This window comes from Siniperca chuatsi, linkage group LG13 (genome assembly GCF_020085105.1).
Source record: "Siniperca chuatsi isolate FFG_IHB_CAS linkage group LG13, ASM2008510v1, whole genome shotgun sequence".
NCBI classification, from domain to species: Eukaryota; Metazoa; Chordata; class Actinopteri; order Centrarchiformes; family Sinipercidae; genus Siniperca; species Siniperca chuatsi.
In genome coordinates, this window is record NC_058054.1 from 25,430,666 (window position 1) to 25,449,189 (window position 18,524).

Genomic DNA, 18,524 nt, shown 5'->3' on the forward strand with positions numbered 1-18,524 from the left:
CCGTTCTCTACCACCTTTGGAGGTGTTTCCCACTTTGACCTCGGGGTTTCCAGTCCATACTCCGTGCAGATGTTCCTGTACACTATGCCAGCTGCTTGGTTATGGCGCTCCATGAATGCTTTCCCTGCCAGCATCTTACACCCTGCAGTTATCTGGTGGATTGTCTCAGGGGCCTCTTTGCACAGCCTACACCTTGGGTCTTGTCTGGTGTGGTAGATCTGGGCCTCTGTTGCTCTGGTGCTCAGGGCCTGCTCCTGTGCAGCCATGATGAGTGCCTCTGTGCTGTCATTCAGTCCGGCCCGCTCTAGCCATTGGTAGGACTTCTTGATATCAGCCACTTCAGTTATGTTCCGGTGGTACATCCCGTGTAGGGGTTTGTCCTCCCATGATGGTCCCTCCTCCAGCACCTCTTCCTCTGTTCCCCATTGCCTGAGACATTCACTCAGCACATAATCTGTTGGGGCCTTATCTTTGATGTACTTGTGGATCTTGGATGTTTCATCCTGGATAGTGGCTCTCACACTCACTAGTCCACGGCCGCCTTCCTTACAGTTTCGTGTCTTAATGGCTCTGGTCTGTATCTCTTCCTTTGGCCACCTTATTATTCCCGCAGGGTATCTGATCACTGGCAGGGCGTAGCTGTTTATTGCTTGGGACTTGTTCTTGCCATTGAGCTGACTTCTTAGGACTTGCCTTACTCGTTGAAGGTATTTGGCAGTTGCTGTTTTCCCTGTTACCTCTTAGAGGTTGCCATTTGCTTGTGGTATTCCAAGGTATTTATACCCATCCTCAATGTCTGCTACTGTTCCTTCTGGGAGTGAATCCCTTCTGTGTGGACTACCTTCCCTCTCTTCGTCACCATTCGACTGCACTTCTCAAGCCTGAATGACATCCCAATGTCAGAGCTGTAGATCCTGGTGATGTGGATCAGTGACTCGATGTCCCGCTCGCTCTTAGCATGTAGCTTGATGTCATCCATGTAGAGGAGGTGACTGATGGTGGCCCCATTCCTGAGTCGGTATCCATAGCCAGATTAGTTGTCTTTGCAGTGGTGCGACTGGATAGCAATTGGACATGGACATGTCACAGGACATTCACACGGGGGAACAGGGTTAGAATCCCCCTTGGGGCGCAATGAGCAATGACCCATCATCCAGTGTGGTCCTTAGGCAAGACCCTTCACGCTACTGCCTACCTGATGAGTGACAATGAAATATAAATAAATATATATATATATATATATAGGCTAATATTTGAAAGAAAACATTAATACATTACCCTATTTCTAGTAAGTTATTTCTTATTTCACCATTTTAATTCTACTTAATTCTCCAACTTATTTTAGTGTTTTCTAATCTAATGTGCTCACCTTGCTTTTCCCTTCAGTTATGCTTCAACAAAACAACGGCAGAAGTAGGCCTATATTAAACAGCAGACTCTCTCTCTCTCTGCGTTTCTCTGCAGAGCATGTGCGATTGTCAGTAGACCGCACGGGAGGGGAGACAGAGTGAGGGAAGATTGTCCACTAGTTAATAGAATGCGGATTGCGTCGTTTTTTAAATTTTTATCAGACCTGGTAAATTTCAGGCGCACTAATGTGACCAATGAAAACGTTCAGTCACACATGTGACCAAAATGGTTGCACCCTGGAGCCCCTCTTATTTTTCTCACTCAAAAGAAAAAAAACAAAACATGTCTGCACAAACTAACATAAAATAACGCTGACAATTAAGATAATGAAAAAATATTACATTTCCTGGTAGAATTTTCTTTCTTTGTTGTGAAAACCTTTTACTGCAGAGAAAGTACTTTACATTTATTTCTTTTACCCAAAATTTCATGCTACAGTAGATCTCACAAAAAAAAAAAATCAGACAGGTTTTTTCCCCAGGGAAAGTTTAATCCTTGTCATAATGAACATGGTGAGTCCAGAGCTGCTGTAGTGATCACAGCTAAGAGATGGCTGTTTGATCCGTAAAAACAAACACCACAGACCACAACCATGTTTTGTTCACATGTTGAACATACTGCACAGAGGCTACTCAAAACAAGATATTTGAATATATAGTAGGCTACTGACTAAAAGCTGGCTGACTTCTGTTCATCACAATCACAATGCATCATTAGTAGCTTACATGATTTAAAAGGGAAAGTCCACTCAGTTTGGGAAACCAAATACAGTATTACTGGTCAAGGACAGCCCAATCAATATTTGTTTGCTCAAACATCTATTACCAGAGTTAGTTGTCAGAAAATTAAGGCTAGTGCTGAAGATGGTAAAAAAATATCAGTGCTGGTAAAATGAGAGCAGTCAGGGGAGGTTTTTGGGGATAAGGACACACTTGGATACACTTGAAAAACTTGGGTATAATTTAAACAGTTTCTAGATTCGTTCTGCCTCCCATACTTTCCTTTACCAGTAATACTGTATCACAGGTTCAAATCCTGAGGTTTGAGGTTTTCGCTGTCCAATGAAAACCATGCATCTCCAAATTGAAGGATTACATGTGCCTTTGTGTGTTGAGAAAAGTGTTCTACTTTTTAAGATAAACCATCTAAAAACTCTGATTATCTGAAAAATGCATCGTCACAACACTGAAAACGTGGTGTTTCTTAGTCCATCAAAGGTTGATTTGAAAAGGTTGAAAAACATGGTTCTCCACAGGAAAGCTATTTAACAGTAACAGGGGTTGTCTTGAACCAAAGCAATAACATGTATAGACTCTTAAACTGAGTGGGATGTCCTTGTAATTCTGTGGCAGTGGAAAAATAGCAACATATTCTTGGGAGAGTTTTCAAGAAGCAGGCATACACAGTTGGCAACACAGCATAATTTTATGTTCAACAAACGGTGCAAATATTTCTATTGGATGAAAACTAGGCATTTACCACAATTAATATGTAAGATGCATTACATAGCTTTTCTCCAATGTCAACATTTTAGAAAATTGCATGAAATGGTCATTTGCCATTTCAAGTGAGCATCAGCATGTGTGAGTCCAAAATATCCCAAAACAAACATTCATTTTCAACATAACATTTGCATAACTACATCATTAGACAAACAGTGATCCTGCAACTTGAAATCCCACACTAGCATAGAAAACCAAACCCAACAAAAATCTAGAATTGCCATATTACTTAACATTAACACCAATATTCCGGTTAGCATCTGCTTGCTCATGAAAATGTGGTTAAAATAATGCACAACAACAGCCTTGCATCATTTTCTAGCTGTCACTTGCCTGTCATTACAGCAATGCATTTGTTCCACACACAATTTAAAGTGCAGAACTGTAATGAACTGTGTATGACAGAAAGCAAGTTGAAACCTGCATCTATGAAAAAATAATAATTCTCAGTGTGAGGCCTGAAATATCTGATTCCCAAGTTGACCTATGATGATTTTACATTTTTTTTCCCCATATCTGGAAAGTTGGAACACCCATATAAAATATAATTAAGAAAACAAAGTCTACAAAATCTAAAATACATTTCCAATCACAGTGCAATAAATTCAGAGAAGATTCACCCAAACCAATTTCACCTACTCAAACAGTCAGTCTCCACTTCTGTTTCACATTGAGCTGAGATCAGTTATACAACCAGAGACCACACAAAAAACTGCAGAGAGGATCTTTTCATTATCCATATCAGTGCTGCACTATAACTGTCCTCCAGCAGGTGGTACTATTATACTGAGCTGCATATGATGGCATAGAAAAAATTTAAATGTGGGAACTGTGAATACAGAACAAAAAGGACCTGTGTCTTAAAACCCCATGATTGTGAACAAAAACAAAAAACATCAATCACTGACTACTATGGAAGGAGTTGGTACTTTATTAATACATACAGAATTAAGCATTATATTAATGTGGTCTATTATTTTAACAACAAAATAGGATACGTTACTGCATTTATCATAGTCCACTGTCATGAAAACTTTCTCTCCAACTTTTTTGAGTTTGTTGCAGGACAGAGGTCAGACTTTTATGCTCTATGTAAAAAGAAGGTAATAGAAAGCCAATTACAGAAACTGGGTTTCATTTTCCTCCATTTAAAATGGGGAAAAAAATCTCTCTGATTTTTGTTATTAGGGATATTACGGGACTTAGTAAAAAACTGAAATCTTAAGGTTTTATATACTCCAAAACTGCAGAACTGTGAAATATCATTTTGCTAGAGAATGCTGTCCTATCCATCATGTTAATAAATGACTGAGAGTCCCAACAGTTTCTATTAACATTTCTTAACTGAACTTGGGCATTGGTGCTGCCTAGGCCGTGGTAAATCTATCATCCAAAGGTGATCAGCATCATCTTAAATGGATGACTGAAAAATTGCTTCAATTCTCACATAAAATATTTACAAAGTTCATCAAATGTTTAATATGAAACTGAACTTATTACTTGCATCATGGGCTTAATCCCTTCTTTTCTAGCAGGCTGTCCCTTGGACAGTTGCATTCAGGAAAAAACTAAATCAGATTTCTCTTCTGGCTTGACTTTGGTAAAGGAAATTAGTTTACTTAATGCATTATGTAATGAGACACAAACACTAAAATAATCTGTGTCCACAGTAGATCACTGGCTCCAGTGCTCAGTGCCAACACGTTAACAAGTATAAGTGATTTCCCACTTTTTCTGGAAAAAGAGAAAGTAATCTTGTATTTAAAAGCTGTATGTGTGTATTATATTTCATTTTCCAATCTCCAGAACAACACTGACAGCATTTAGGTTAACTTTAAAATTACTACAATTAGCTTTAAAGGTTAAGTCTGACAAGTACAAGTTCCCACTTTTTCCACTTTTAGGTAAAGCTGGCCACATACTATCAAATGAATTATATGACACTGTTAAGGTCTCAGTATGCTTCAAACGAAGTGCTTGTCGGATCATCTCACAGGGTCTAAAACCCCCTTTCCAATGGCAGAATTCAGGGGACAATTGTTGTATACTTTCAGAAACAGACAATATGACAATCACACCCACTTTACACGATTGGCCAGGTGTGTGGACGTGTGAAAGTAGGTAGGGTTTGAACTTTAAAGCTCTCTTTTTTCTTTCACACAACAATGTTAGAGTGTACAATGAGTGCAACACCACCAATGCCTTTGAGGAGACAATATACGCCGTTATATCCATTTGTGCACTTACTTCATCGTGTTGAGACTACAAAGACAGGCAAAGACAGAATTCTTGGAGAAAATGTTGGAGGCAGTGTGATGTAGACATACGGAGGCTATCACAGCAGGCCTTTTGTTGGAACAGGTATAAACTAGGTATAAACTAGATGCACAATATATCGGAGACCAATAAGCAATAACAATTATTGTTCCGATAATGGAATTTCAGACGATAATTACATTTGATAATGCAGAGCCTTAGGCTGTGGACTAGGGATGCTACTTAAAACCTGGTTCTGAATTTGTATTTTTGCCTCTCTGCTTTTCTCTCCTCTTTTAGGTAACCATTAATTAGTCCAAGTATGTGAAATGTATAGCTTAATTTTTTAACATGAAGATAAGGTTTGGCAGTAAATAGTCTACATATTAAAAAATAAGTTTATTACAAACAATAAATTAATATAGTCTTTATTCTAGGGACGGTGAAGGCTCTCTAAATATTTGTTTTGAATCAAAAATAAACTTGCCAATCTAAAAATATATATTTATTCTCCACAATGCGTGCATCTCTAGTATAAACACTTCCGCCTTTAGACGTGGCTGGATGACTGATTGTTTGAAGCATGCTGAGATCTTTAGGACTGGAACCGACAGTAAACAGCGACACGATTGGATGATCTTGGTGTCCAAGTTTTTTCCACTGAAGGGTTAAATTGACTAACAGGCCATTTAGTATATTCCTTTAAAACACACTGTCGGCATCTGAACTGCAATCTTTAAACACCTAAGGTAACAAACAGCCACAGTAGCCTCCTGTGCAGCAGAGACCAATTCAACAACAGTAAGTTTGGGAGAAAATGTTGAGTAGCAGTGACTTCCTCATACACATCCTTCTAATGCTACCCATCTTCTTCCCTGGTGACCATTATTGGTGAATTAAATTATGTTTTTCCTCTCTGGGTATCCAGCCTGAAAGTATATATGCCTTCAGAAGCCTGACAGCTTTCTACTGTTTAATGCTACACATGAGGCCCAAAGACATAACAGCCACAGCTGAGATGTATGTTTCAAAGCCTAAAGCAAAGTAGAAAAAGAATGAGACAACATGGATTTACCTCTGACAGTTGATATGCAATGTTGTGTCTCCAGGAAATAATCAATCTCACAAAATGAACAGAAGGTTTGTTGGTCCAGTTTTTTTTAACTTGATCAGTTAATCGGCGGTGGTCAGTAGTCAGAATTTTGGGGATCGGTATTTTAAGACAGGGGAAGGTGATAAAGGCTTTCACAGTTGGAAAGACTGAAAAAACCCTCTTCCAGTGACCTAATGCTTTTGAACTTCTTAAACCTCAGAAATGTAAGCTAATCTCCCCCAGCAGCAACCGTGGTCAAGTTGAATTCCAATCGTCACACACGCCGAGTCAAATGTCCCAGACCGAGAGGCTTGGAGGATGAAAACTTGGAGAGGACACAGGAGAAGGACCGTCCTCTCCAAACTGGAAGCTTAATGGTAGACTTGGTAGACTTCTGCTCTCAGTGCACTTAGTGGTCAATCAGTGAAGACAACCAGGGTATTCCAAACGTTTATGACCTCAGAGTGGGGGTGGGAATGAACTAGAGTTCAAAGTTTGTTCCTCTTTTGTCCCCCCCACACATTTCTCCTCATCCTCACGTGAATTACAGCGTCTCTTTTGGAGGCACGAGAGTCGGTGAAAAGAGGCATCCATTGCAACGTGATGAGAAGTGTGTGTGTGTGTGTGGGGGGGGTTACCATATGTGGGATTCACAGTGAGTCATTTTAATGACGCCCACCCCTCCACCTAGCCGGCGGTAGTTCATTCCTCCATACAACCTGGAAAGAGGTGAGAGTCAAATGATGAGGAAGGAAAAGTGAAAAGTTCCAATGTTCTTTTGTGCAGTAAAAATTCTATGCTTAAAAGTACGTGTTCTGGTACTCATTGATGTGAACATGGCAGAATAAAAGAGGAAAACAAGCAAGAGAAAGTCTTGCTGACTGCCCTCTTTTGGCTTCTCTGATCAGCAGGTTAGTAAGCCAGTACTTGATAAAAAGGATGTTCATGTACAGGTCTAATCACCTTTTCTCGAATGTGTGTAATATCTCGATCTAATTAAAAAGGGGCAATATGTAAGAATTGAGACTACTCTCCACCTGTCGAATTTATACTTCAAATAAATAGGGGGCAGCATATCACGTATCAGGTCATAACTGCTGCTAACTGCTGCTAACTGCCAATAGCTAGTTAGCTCAGTTTGCGGTGCAGCTAATTTAGTGGACCTAATAGCTGACTGAGCACCAAAGTCTGCTTAGAATACGTGACTTTGGGCTTCTTGTCGCTTGAAAAAAATCACAGGTCATGGTTTTTTGGGCTTGTTTTAAAAAATATGGTCACTTGTTAGGAAAATCTGACAAGCGACTTCATTTTTTTACATTTATGGTTGCTATTTTCCCCAATGCACTGACTTGACATTGTCTGCTCACAGGCTCATAAATAATATCAGTGCTGTAGTGTAGCCTGAAAGAGGATGCAACGGAACCAGAATCAGCAGCCTCCAAGTGAACTGGCCAGACCGGGACCAAATACAGCCTCTGAGACAGATGGAGGCCAGTTTGACAATGAATATAGTACTGAGGTGATTTACAGTGGTAACATAGCAAACTCGCTACCCGCACACATCTCCCAGCGGGGACTACCTGAGCTATACTATAATATTGCCTCTCGAGGCACAAGTGGTTTTACACAGGACGGGCTGGGGTAAGCAGGTTAGCATGCTAATTTCAGTAGATATCTCGGCAACACAAAACATTGACATCTTTGACAGGATGTCAATGTTTCTCCACATTCTGTTGATATGGTTAGTTAATTTTTTGAATGTTGTAAACTAAAATTCTGGCCAAATCTTTCATATTGCCACTTTAAGTCAAGAATTGTTTTGTGTACTGTGAATAATACATACTAAGTATGAACTTCTAAATTAACCCCAACAAACTGTGACAGTAGATGGCTAATAGATCTCAGTCAATTATATCTAGTATTTTATTGCTGAAACAGGACATTAAATGATTAATGATGATAAGGAGGATGCAGTAATGTGCTTTTTTTTTGCAGCTGAATATCTAATATTTGTCCACCCATAGTGATCAATAATTATATACATATGCTTTACTGATAAGACAAGACTTGTCGTGACATTAATGACAAGAGTCCCAGCAAAATTCAACAACTAAAATTCTGAAAAACATCTCTCTCTAGAAAAAGTGCTGCTGTTATTTTGGATGATCTATAGACCTCAGTGTTAACTGCTTTTTTGATAGAAAGTAATGAAAACTGTTGATAGTGTCAGAGGAATGTGGACATTGTTTCTGGAAAGAGGTGTTGCTGTTGAATGCTTTGAGCACCACAAATAAAAATCCATTCACCTCAAATGTATTGAGGTGGAGGCAGAAATCTTGAAGACAGATTACAGACATGTCTTTTTATGCACATATAATGACTAGCTACTATTATTGCTGTATTGTTTAGGTTTATTTGTTTCACAATTGTACTCTGTAAAAGGATGAAATTAGAAAATACAGTTAATGAGTGGCATATACCGCCATGTGTTGGCATCAGGGTCGTAGACCTCTATAGTTTTGAGATACGTTGTCCCATCAAAGCCTCCAACTGCCATCAGCTGACCATTCACCACAGCCAAGCCCACCTACAGACAAACTCAGTTACACTTCAGCCTCATACACAGATTAAAGCATTTTTATAGCCATTTCAGTATCTTAATATCTACTATGGCAACTCAACTGACATGGATTAAATGCAGTCTATCTAGTTATTAACATGTGACTGAAGCAGTAACTAAAACTATGCAAATACAAACTTCATATTTCAACCACACAAAATCCCAGCGCTCACACTCACCCCGCTCCGCCTGGAAGTCATGGCCACTACAGGAGACCACTGGTTGGTCCTGGGGTTGTATCGCTCTGCACTGCTCAGCTCTGTGGTGTCGTCTCTCCCTCCAACAGAGTAAATCATGTCCTGGTAGACTGCACAGCCAAGGTGCTTCCTCCTGGTTCCCATGGGAGACACCGTGTGCCAGCGGTTCTCTTGAGGGTTGTAGCGTTCGACTGAGGAGAGAAAGATAAAAAAAACAAAAACAGAAAGGAACATTTTTTTTTTAAATGACAGCAAAAAAAAAGGGAAAATGATTACAGTGGACATTAGACAATGAACTTAGCATGTAGTGGACAGACAGACCTATGGTAATTTTTACTTCCTGTAAAATCACAGTATCATTAGTAGTGACCTTATATGGCACTTTAAGGCAGTTTAACTATCCCAACAATAAAACTGCCTTTCTTTTCCTCGCTAATATCCCATTGTGTTACAGTTTTGAACGGATGGTCCCACCCTGCATTATGTCTCACGTGGAATTAAGAAAGCTAGACTATGAAATCTCTTGCACTGCCCTAGGATGTTTCTCCTATAGTAGCAGCTTTAACTAATAATTTTGTCATTATCAAATACCACACAAAAAAGGATGGAAAAACTGGATAACATTCAGCTGATTAAGGGTGATTTGGAAAACACAAAGCAGAGGGTCATTGCCACTCCCACAGATGACTGTTATGCAGTCTTGGTCCATTTATGTGTGTGTTCACTCTGTGGTGCATATAAAAATTAACTTACATACATTCAATTCTAACAGATTTCTACCTGATGACACCTTTCCTCTCATTCCTAACAGTCATTCTTGTCACAGCTCTGGGTTACCCACAGTCCCTGGCACTGAAAGTGCAAGGAACCTATTGTTTTTGTAGAGATTATTATTTATATTATTATTATGCCCCTTTGAACACATTTTTGATGGGCTTAGGATGTTCGAAAACTCTGCAGTGATTGGGCTTGGGTGTGGCATGGGGGCCGAATAGCGCCCCCAAATGCAAGCCATGGTTGGGAAAAAGTTGCTTTGATCTTCATGAGATTTTCGGGGTTCATTGTTCTCATCATAAAGAACATATATCAGTTTCTTTTGAGAGAGTTTATCTAACAGTCAGCCATTTTGGATTTACTGCATCAATTTCAAATCTTTAAAAACACATGTTTACGACCTATAGGATTCTAAAAGAGTCACTAAACTGCACAGAGACTCGAACTGGTAAATACTTTAATTTGAGTCCACTTTTGGGCTTGGGAGTGGCACATCGGCTCTATAGCACTCCCTAAGGACTTTTAGCCTTCAAAACGGCTAGGGCTCATTATTGTACATATCCATCAGTATACTTCTGTTTATAGTAATGCCATCTGTATATAATGTCCATAGTACCACTTGTAAAATATGTTCATAATATTGCTCTATCCTGCACATACTTTATGTCCTGCACTTGCTTACTGCACTTCTGGTTAGACCTAAACTGCATTTCGTTGCCTTGTACGTGTACATGTGTAATGACAATAAAGTTGAATCTAATCTAAAACTCACGAAACTTGGCACACGCGTCAGAAGGGGTGTGTTTTGTTATCTGGTATAGTCTGGGGCTTGGGTGTGGCAAAATTGATTGATAGCACCCCCTACAAACTTTCTACAAGATAGCCCCCGCGGTACGTTTCACCTAGATGTACGAAATTTGGGAGGCGGATGTATTATCTCTAGACTTAAAAAAAGCCTCTTGGAGCCATACCCTAAACCCAACCGGAAGTCAGCCATTTTGAATTTAACGTGCCATTTAGAGGCTCCGTACTTTAACAAACTCCTCCTAGAGAATTAATCTGATCGACTTGAAATTTGGTCAGTGTCTGTTGTGATGCTAAATTGCGAAGCTTTTTATGTTTTCTCAAGCGGTATTGCTGCGATTTCTGGGTTCCAAAACAAGTAAAAATACAACCTGGTTCCAAAATTAGTAACTGTGCTACGTTGTTCCACATTGTCAGATCTTTTTTAAATTTCACATGTTTGATAAGAGAAGGGGTGTATTTTGTTTTTTGACATACTCTGGGGGTGGGGTGCGGCAAAATGGCTCGATAATGCCCCTTACAATATTTCAACGAAGCAGCCCCCACAGTAAGTTTCACCTAGATGTACGAAATTTGGGAATTATTTGGGAAAAATTAGTAACTGTACTAGCGCTCTACATCAGATCTTTTCCAAATTCCACGTTTGATAAGAGTCCTGGACTAAGGACATTTAAAGGCTAATTACGAGTTATATTGTGTGATCTACACTTGATCCACGGCATCATTGTGTGTGATTAGTGTGTGTTCTCCACCACCAAATTATGGATGCAGGTAGTGGTATTTAACTTCTTCGCGCAGTGCTCGATAGTTGTGAAGATTCAGAGTGGTGTCAGCCGGTCTACGGTCACAAGACTGCAGCTGTCGCTCTCCCCGAGGCACGTGTGGAGGCGAGGGCCCGTTCAAGCTTGCAGCTTTAATTTAAGATTGCACTTATCACATGACTCAGTACCATACCTGTATTTAGTGGTGACGTCCCATCAGACCCTCCTACAGCATACAGGAACCCTCCCAGCACAGCCACAGCTACGCCCAGTCGCCTGGTGCTCATGGAAGCCACACGAGTCCATTTGTTCTCCTTAGGATCATACCTAAAGCATAAGTAGGATGACATTCTATTATATAAAGTTATTACATAGCATTACTAATTAAAGAATAAATATAGTAAGTTATAAATCATAAAGCCATCTGTGTGTACAGGACACACATCAACCTCATGGTCTACCTCGAACAAGTTGCAGGCTGTAGGTTTTACTTTGTCGGTTTAATTTCATATGTAAACTAAAAGGGCATTCCAGTCTTCTATAATATGCAAATCTGCAAGCACAACCACTAAAAACCAAAACAATTAGAATGACAATATGTCAAAATATCGTTGTGAGTAGCTGAAGCCTCATTGTCTCACATCCCTCTGAGTGCATATTTCTTACATACCTGCTGTATTTGTTTCTACAGTAATGTTTTGTTTTATCTTTAGTAGCGGGTCACTTTCCCGACAGGTTTGTGCATGCGCGACGAATTCAGTTCATTTTGCCATTGACACCCATGTTACAATTGACTCATTTCAATTTTATTTATATGGATCCAATTCATAACAGAAGTTATCTCATTGCACTTTTCCTAAAGAGCAGGTCTAGATCGTACTCTTTATAACATTATTTACAGAGACCCAACAATTCCCACCAAGAGAAAGCATTTGGCGACAGTGGCAAGGAAAAACTTCCTTTTAAGAGGAAGAAACCTTGAGCAGAAACAGACTCAGGGTGGCCATCTGCCACTGCCGGTTGGGGGGGGGCATACAGTAGTGTAGCACAATGATAATAATAGTAATAAGACTAATAATAACAATTGTAGTAGTAGTTGTCGAGCAGGAACATGGGGGCATTAGGAGGCCTGCAATCACAGATCCAGACTCTATAGCTTCGGAGGCAGAAATACCTGCTGAAAGCGACAGAAGGAGAGAGGAGAGAGACAAGAAAGCACAAAACTACGGGAGCGAGAAAATGTTGAGTAAGTAACATGCAGTAATTGGATAAGAATGCGTACAGATAAAGAAGGAGGAGAGAGGTGCATCATGGGAAGTCTCCCGGCAGTCTAGGTCTATAGCGGCATAACTAAGGGATGGTTCAGGACTCAACCAAGCCAGTCCTAACTATAAGCTTTATCAAAGAGGAAAGTCTTAAGCCTACTCTTAAATGTGGAGATGGTGTCTGCCTCCCGAATCCAAACTGGGTCCTGATTCCACAGAAGAAAAGCTTGATAGCAGAAGGCTATGGCTCCCATTCTACTTTTGGAGAGCCTGCATTCTGGGAGCGCAGGATTCTAGTGGAATAAGGTAGTATGAGCTCTTTAAGATACGATGGTGCCTGACCATTAAGGGGTTTGTAGGTGAGGAGAAGAATTTTAAAATCTATTCTGGATTTTACAGGGAGCCAGTGCAGAGAAGCTAATATTGGAGAAATAAGACGGTGTAGTCCCTCATTCGTCCAGGAGTGTTCAATCGTAGAAAAGGTTTCAGTCGTAGTCATCTGGACACTGTTTTCAGAATCAAGACGTTTCGGCTCCCATCCGGAAGTCATTCTCAATTGTGAAAAAATTGGACGGGAACTGGAAATTTAAGCTACTCTGAGTTACATAAGCCCTGCCCTCAGGAAGGAATCTGCCTAAGTATCTGTAAATAGCTAGTTTCACCTGAAACTGACCTAATAGTTTCCAAGATGGCCCAGTAATCAGTAATCAGGCCTATTGTTTTCTGGCTGCATCTACTTCATCACTGTTAAGTGCCTGATTAGCATGTGATAGGCAATAGGCATAATACACTCTGATAGACTTTGGGCAGATTAAATCTCAGACCACCATTTCTGTTCAAAGAGGGGTTCTCTTTTTTTACAAAAACGCCCCGTTCAAACCAACTCTTCTCTCTACTTAGAATCTTCACCTCGCTGTCTTCAAATGTGTGGTTTGTAGCTTTTAAATGCAAATGCACTGCGCTCTGTAATCCTGAGTTAGCGTGTCGTCTGTGCTGATAAAGTCTTTTGTGAAGTGGCTGTTTCGCCTATGTACCGTTCTTTGCAGTTTTCCTCACTGCACTTATTAATACTGTGGACCCCAACATCAAGTTCACGCGTGAGGACGCTAAAGAGAACCGCTTGGCCTTTCTTGATTGTTCGAGAAATAAGATCTCTTTTCCTAGTTCTTGTCAGCACACGTGCCGCAGCATTCTGAATCAACTGGAAAGTCTTATTCAGGCAGCCTGATAATAAGGAACTGCAATAATCCAGCCTGGAAGTAACAAATACATGGACTAGTTTTGTACGGCATCATTTTGAGACAGGATTGCCTGATTTCTGCAACCTACGTAGGTGAAAAAGGCAGTCTTTGAAGTTTGTTTTATGTGGAAGTTAAAGAAAATATCCTGATCAAAAATAATTCCGAGGTTCCTTACGGTGGTGCTGGAGGTCAGGGCAAGGCCATCTAGTGTAACTATATCTTTAGATAACATGTCCCGGAGGTGTTTGGGGCCAAGTACAATAACTTTTGTCTGAGTTTAACATCAGAAAACTGCAGGTCATCCAGGTTTTGATGTCCTTAAGGCATGCTTGAAGTTTAGTTAACTGGTTAGTTTCATCTGGCTTGATCGATAGATGTAATTGGGTATCATCCGCATAACAATGAAAGATGGTGTAGTCCCTCATTCGTCCAGGAGTGTTCCATCGTAGAAAAGGTTTCTTTGTTATATCGTAGAAAAGGTTTCAGTCGTAGTGTGGAAATGGTCTGGGAACTACCAGACCAGTTCCACAATTGAGAATGACTTCCAGATGGGAGCCGAAACATCTTTATTCTGAAAACAGTGTCCAGATGACTACGACTGAAACCTTTTCTAAGATATAACAATGAAAGTTTATGGAGTGTTTCCTAATAATATTGCCTAAAGGTAGCATTTATAAGGTGAATAGAATCGGTCCAAGCACAGAACCTTGCAGAACTCTGTGAATAAATTTGGCATGCATGGAGGATTCATCGTTAACATGTACAAACTGAGATTGATCTGATAGATAGGATTTAAACCAGCATAGTTTAATGCCAATTAAACGTTCCAGTCTCTGTAATAGGATGTGATGGTCAATGGTGTTGAACGCAGCACTAAGATAAAGTACAGAGACAAGTCCATTGTCTCATGCAATTAAAAGTTAATTTGTAATTTTCTCCAGTGCTGTCTCTGTGCTATGATGCACTCTAAACCCTGACTGAAAACCGTCAAATAACCTCTTGTTATGTAGAAAGTCACACAACTGATTGGCAACTGCTTTCTCAAGGATCTTAGAGAGAGAGGCAAGTTTAGATCTAGGTCTATAGTTGGCTAAAACCATCGGACCAAGAGTGGACTTTTTATGTTAATGAAAGGAAAAAATGATTTGTTTATCTGCCCAATGATTTGGATCTGCTCCAAAATTTAAAAGGGTTCTTCCTTGACCCATGTTACACCTTTCCACCAAGTTTCATGAAAATTGGGCCAGTAGTTTTTCCATAATCTTGCTGACAGACAAAAACAAATGGCACCAAAAACATAACCTCCTTGGCAGAGGTAAAAAACAGGAAATATAAGAGGGTTACATGGACAGTTTATCGTACACACAAGACAGAGTTTTGACAGATACCTTTCTACAATGTTGAGACAGGAAACCCCATCCTGTCCCCCTACAGCATACAGATAACCACCGAGGACAGCCACTCCCACACTGGTACGACAAGTGCTAGTGGGGGCCACATCACTGCTCCACTGATTGGTCTTAGGATCATATCTGGACAGTAGGGATGGAATTAAGATAAATGAAACTATAATTTTACTTCTAGATCTTTTTGATTTAGCAAAGTGGTAAGACAAAAAGAGGATGAAACATAAAAGGGTACAGAAGAATGAAAATCTCCAGATCTTGCCATACCTCTCCACAGAGTTGAGGTACGACGAGCCATCATGACCTCCCACCGCATACAGCAAGTCATCGAGAACACTGACACCAACTCCACATCGCCGTTTACTCATTGACGCTACCATCCGCCACTCATTGGTCTGGGGATCATAACGCTCCACGCTGGAAATGGCGTCACCACTGCACCAACCACCAACTACAAGACAAGGAGACATGGGGGAAGAGACAAAGAGAGTACACAATATTAAATCAGCACAAAAATGATGCAGGTGAGTCATTTCATTCGCAAGATACACTTTTTACAATCCTCCACACTGGCAGTGGTGTCAACATACTACTACATACATCTACATATTTGATGCAATGGAAACCCTCATTAATTTACTGCCTAAAGCGACTGACCTGCAAAAAGTACCTCTCCACAGCGGATGGGTTTCCTCGGCCGGGTTCTGGGGCCCTGCATTAGCGGCCTCTCCTGCGGCAGCAGCAGGTAATTCTTAGCCTCATCAACCAGGTCTCTAAAACAACAGAAAAACAAGTATAGTTGTGTGAAAAGTGTTTGCCCCATTGGAATATTCCTGGACGAATGAGGGACTACACCGTCTTATTTTGCCCCCTTCCTGATTTCTTATTTTTTTCATGTTTGTCACACTTAAATGTTTCAGATCATCAAACAAATTTAAATATTAGTCAGAGATAGCACAAGTAAACACAAAATGCAGTTTTTAAATGAAGGTTGTTATTATTAAGGGGAAACAAAATCCAAACCTACATGGCCCTGTGTGAAATAGTGATTGCCCCCTAAACCTAATAACTGGTTGGGCCACCCTTAGCAGCAACAACTGCAATCAAGTGTTTGCGATAACTTGCAATGAGTCTTTTACAGCGCTGTGGAGGAATTTTGGCTCACTTATTTTTGCAGAATTGTTGTAATTCAGCCACATTGGAGGGTTTTCGAGCATGAACTGCCTTTTTGAGGTCATGCCACAGCATCTCAATATGATTCAGGTCAGGACTTTGACTAGGCCACTCCAAAGTCTTCATTTTGTTCTTCTTCAGCCATTCAGAGACCCCACAACAACATCCAAAGAACTGCAGGCCTCACTTGCCTCAGTTAAGGTCAGTGTTCATGACTCCACCATAAGTGCAGTAAGCGTATTGTCTCATTTCCGGTCACGGTGTTTGTGTGTTACTAGTAGCATATTTTTGCTGCTCTAGCTCATCACAGTTAATTTTGTTCGACTCTTTATTATATGACTAACTATCTGCTATACATTTAAACATACACTAGTTCTGCTCAAGCACTCATAGCACTCTCTTTCTTTTAACGACTTCCTCACTAATCCCACAGTTTACACGCTATTCAGTTTTGCTAACTCCCGTTCTTTAGCTTAGCAGCTAGCAATGGCTTCTCTCTCTCCCTCTCACTCTCCTGCTCTCTACTGCTCAGTGTGTCAGATGTTTAGGTATTCCTCTGCTTCCTTTAGTGATAATGGTACATGTAATTGTAAATGTATGTAGCTTATTTGTAACATTGGAGGTGAGACTTAGTAAATTGGAAATGCAGTTCCGTACCATGGGAAGTCAATCATTAGCTGCTGTAGTTAGCCAGCCCCCAGTAGCCGGTGTGGACCGACCAGAGGTAGCTCCTGTTAGCCATCGAAACCAGGGAGGCTGGGTGACTGTCAGAAGGAAGCATAGCCCTAAGCAGAAGCCCACACGGTTCACCACCAACCTGTTCACATTTCTAACAAGTTCTCCCCATTCAGCGACACACCTGCTGAGAAACCAACTCAGATTATTGGCAGCTCCATTTTGAGAAACACCAGCAACCATAGTCAAATGTATTCCTGGGGCCAGGGCAAGTGACAGTGAATCCAATTTAAAACTCATCTTCTTGATAGTGCTGCAGGCTCACTGCGAACGACACTCAATGCTATCGCCCCTCTAAAAAAAAAAAAGATAATAAAACAAAGAAGGTTAGCTCCATGGAAAACTTCAAAGGAAATGGCGTTCCAACAACCTGGAAGAATCTCGTTTAGGCTGGCAAGATAGTCTTAAAACATATAGGAAAGTCCTCCATAATGCCAGAGCAACTTACTACTCATCATTAATAGAAGAAAATAAAAACAACCCCAGGTTTCTTTTAAGCACTGTAGCCAGGCTGACAGACAGTCACAGCTCTATTATGCCATGTATTCCTATAGCTCTCAGTAGTAACAACTTAATGAGCTTCTTTAATGATTAAATTTTAACTATTTGAGAAAAAATTCATCACATCCTGCCCTCAACCGGTGCAGATTTATCTTCAAACACAGGAATCTCAGAAACAGCTGTAAAACCTGACATATATTTTGACTGCTTTTCTCCTATCGACCTTCTTTATCCAACTTCGATGACTTCTTCATCTAAGCCATCAACCTGTCTCTTAGACCCAATTCCAACTAGGCTGCTTAAAGAATTTCTACCCTTAGTTGGCACTTCTTTACTGGATATCATCCATTTGTCTATATTAACAGGCTATGTCCCACAGTTTTAAAATAGCTGTAATTAAACCTCTTCTTAAAAAGCTCACCATTGATCCAGGGGTTTTAGCCAACTATAGACTTATATCTAACCTTCCCTTTCTTTCTAAGATCCTTGAGAAAGCATACGCCAATCAGTTGTGTGACTTTCTAAATAACAATAGTTCATTTGAGGATTTTCAGTCAGGATTTAGAGTGCATAATAGCACAGAGACAGCACTGGGGAAAATTACAAATTACCTTTTAATTGAATTGGACAATGGACTTGTCTCTGTACTTGTCTTGTTAGATCTTAGTGCTGCATTCGACACCATTGACCATCACATCCTATTACAGAGACTGGAATATTCAGTTGGCATTAAAGGAACCGCACTAAGCTGGTCTGAATCCTATCTATCAGATCGATCTCAGTTTG

The 18,524-nt window shown here is 40.4% G+C and overlaps 1 protein-coding gene across 4 annotated transcripts in view; it reads right to left on the bottom strand.

The window, feature by feature from the left end:
- Positions 1-1,875: 1,875 nt before the first annotated feature.
- Positions 1,876-18,524, bottom strand: part of klhl20 (kelch-like family member 20) — a 43,482-nt gene continuing 26,833 nt past the window's right edge. For all 4 annotated transcript variants that reach the window (XM_044218584.1, XM_044218585.1, XM_044218587.1 and 1 more), the window contains 7 exons: positions 15,987-16,102; positions 15,597-15,780; positions 15,312-15,455; positions 11,611-11,744; positions 9,061-9,269; positions 8,742-8,848; positions 1,876-6,980 (listed from right to left, as the gene is read on the bottom strand). In XM_044218584.1, coding sequence (XP_044074519.1) covers positions 6,896-6,980; positions 8,742-8,848; positions 9,061-9,269; positions 11,611-11,744; positions 15,312-15,455; positions 15,597-15,780; positions 15,987-16,102 — 979 coding nt within the window. In that variant the 3' untranslated portion in view covers positions 1,876-6,895. The remainder of the gene's footprint in view (positions 6,981-8,741; positions 8,849-9,060; positions 9,270-11,610; positions 11,745-15,311; positions 15,456-15,596; positions 15,781-15,986; positions 16,103-18,524) is intronic.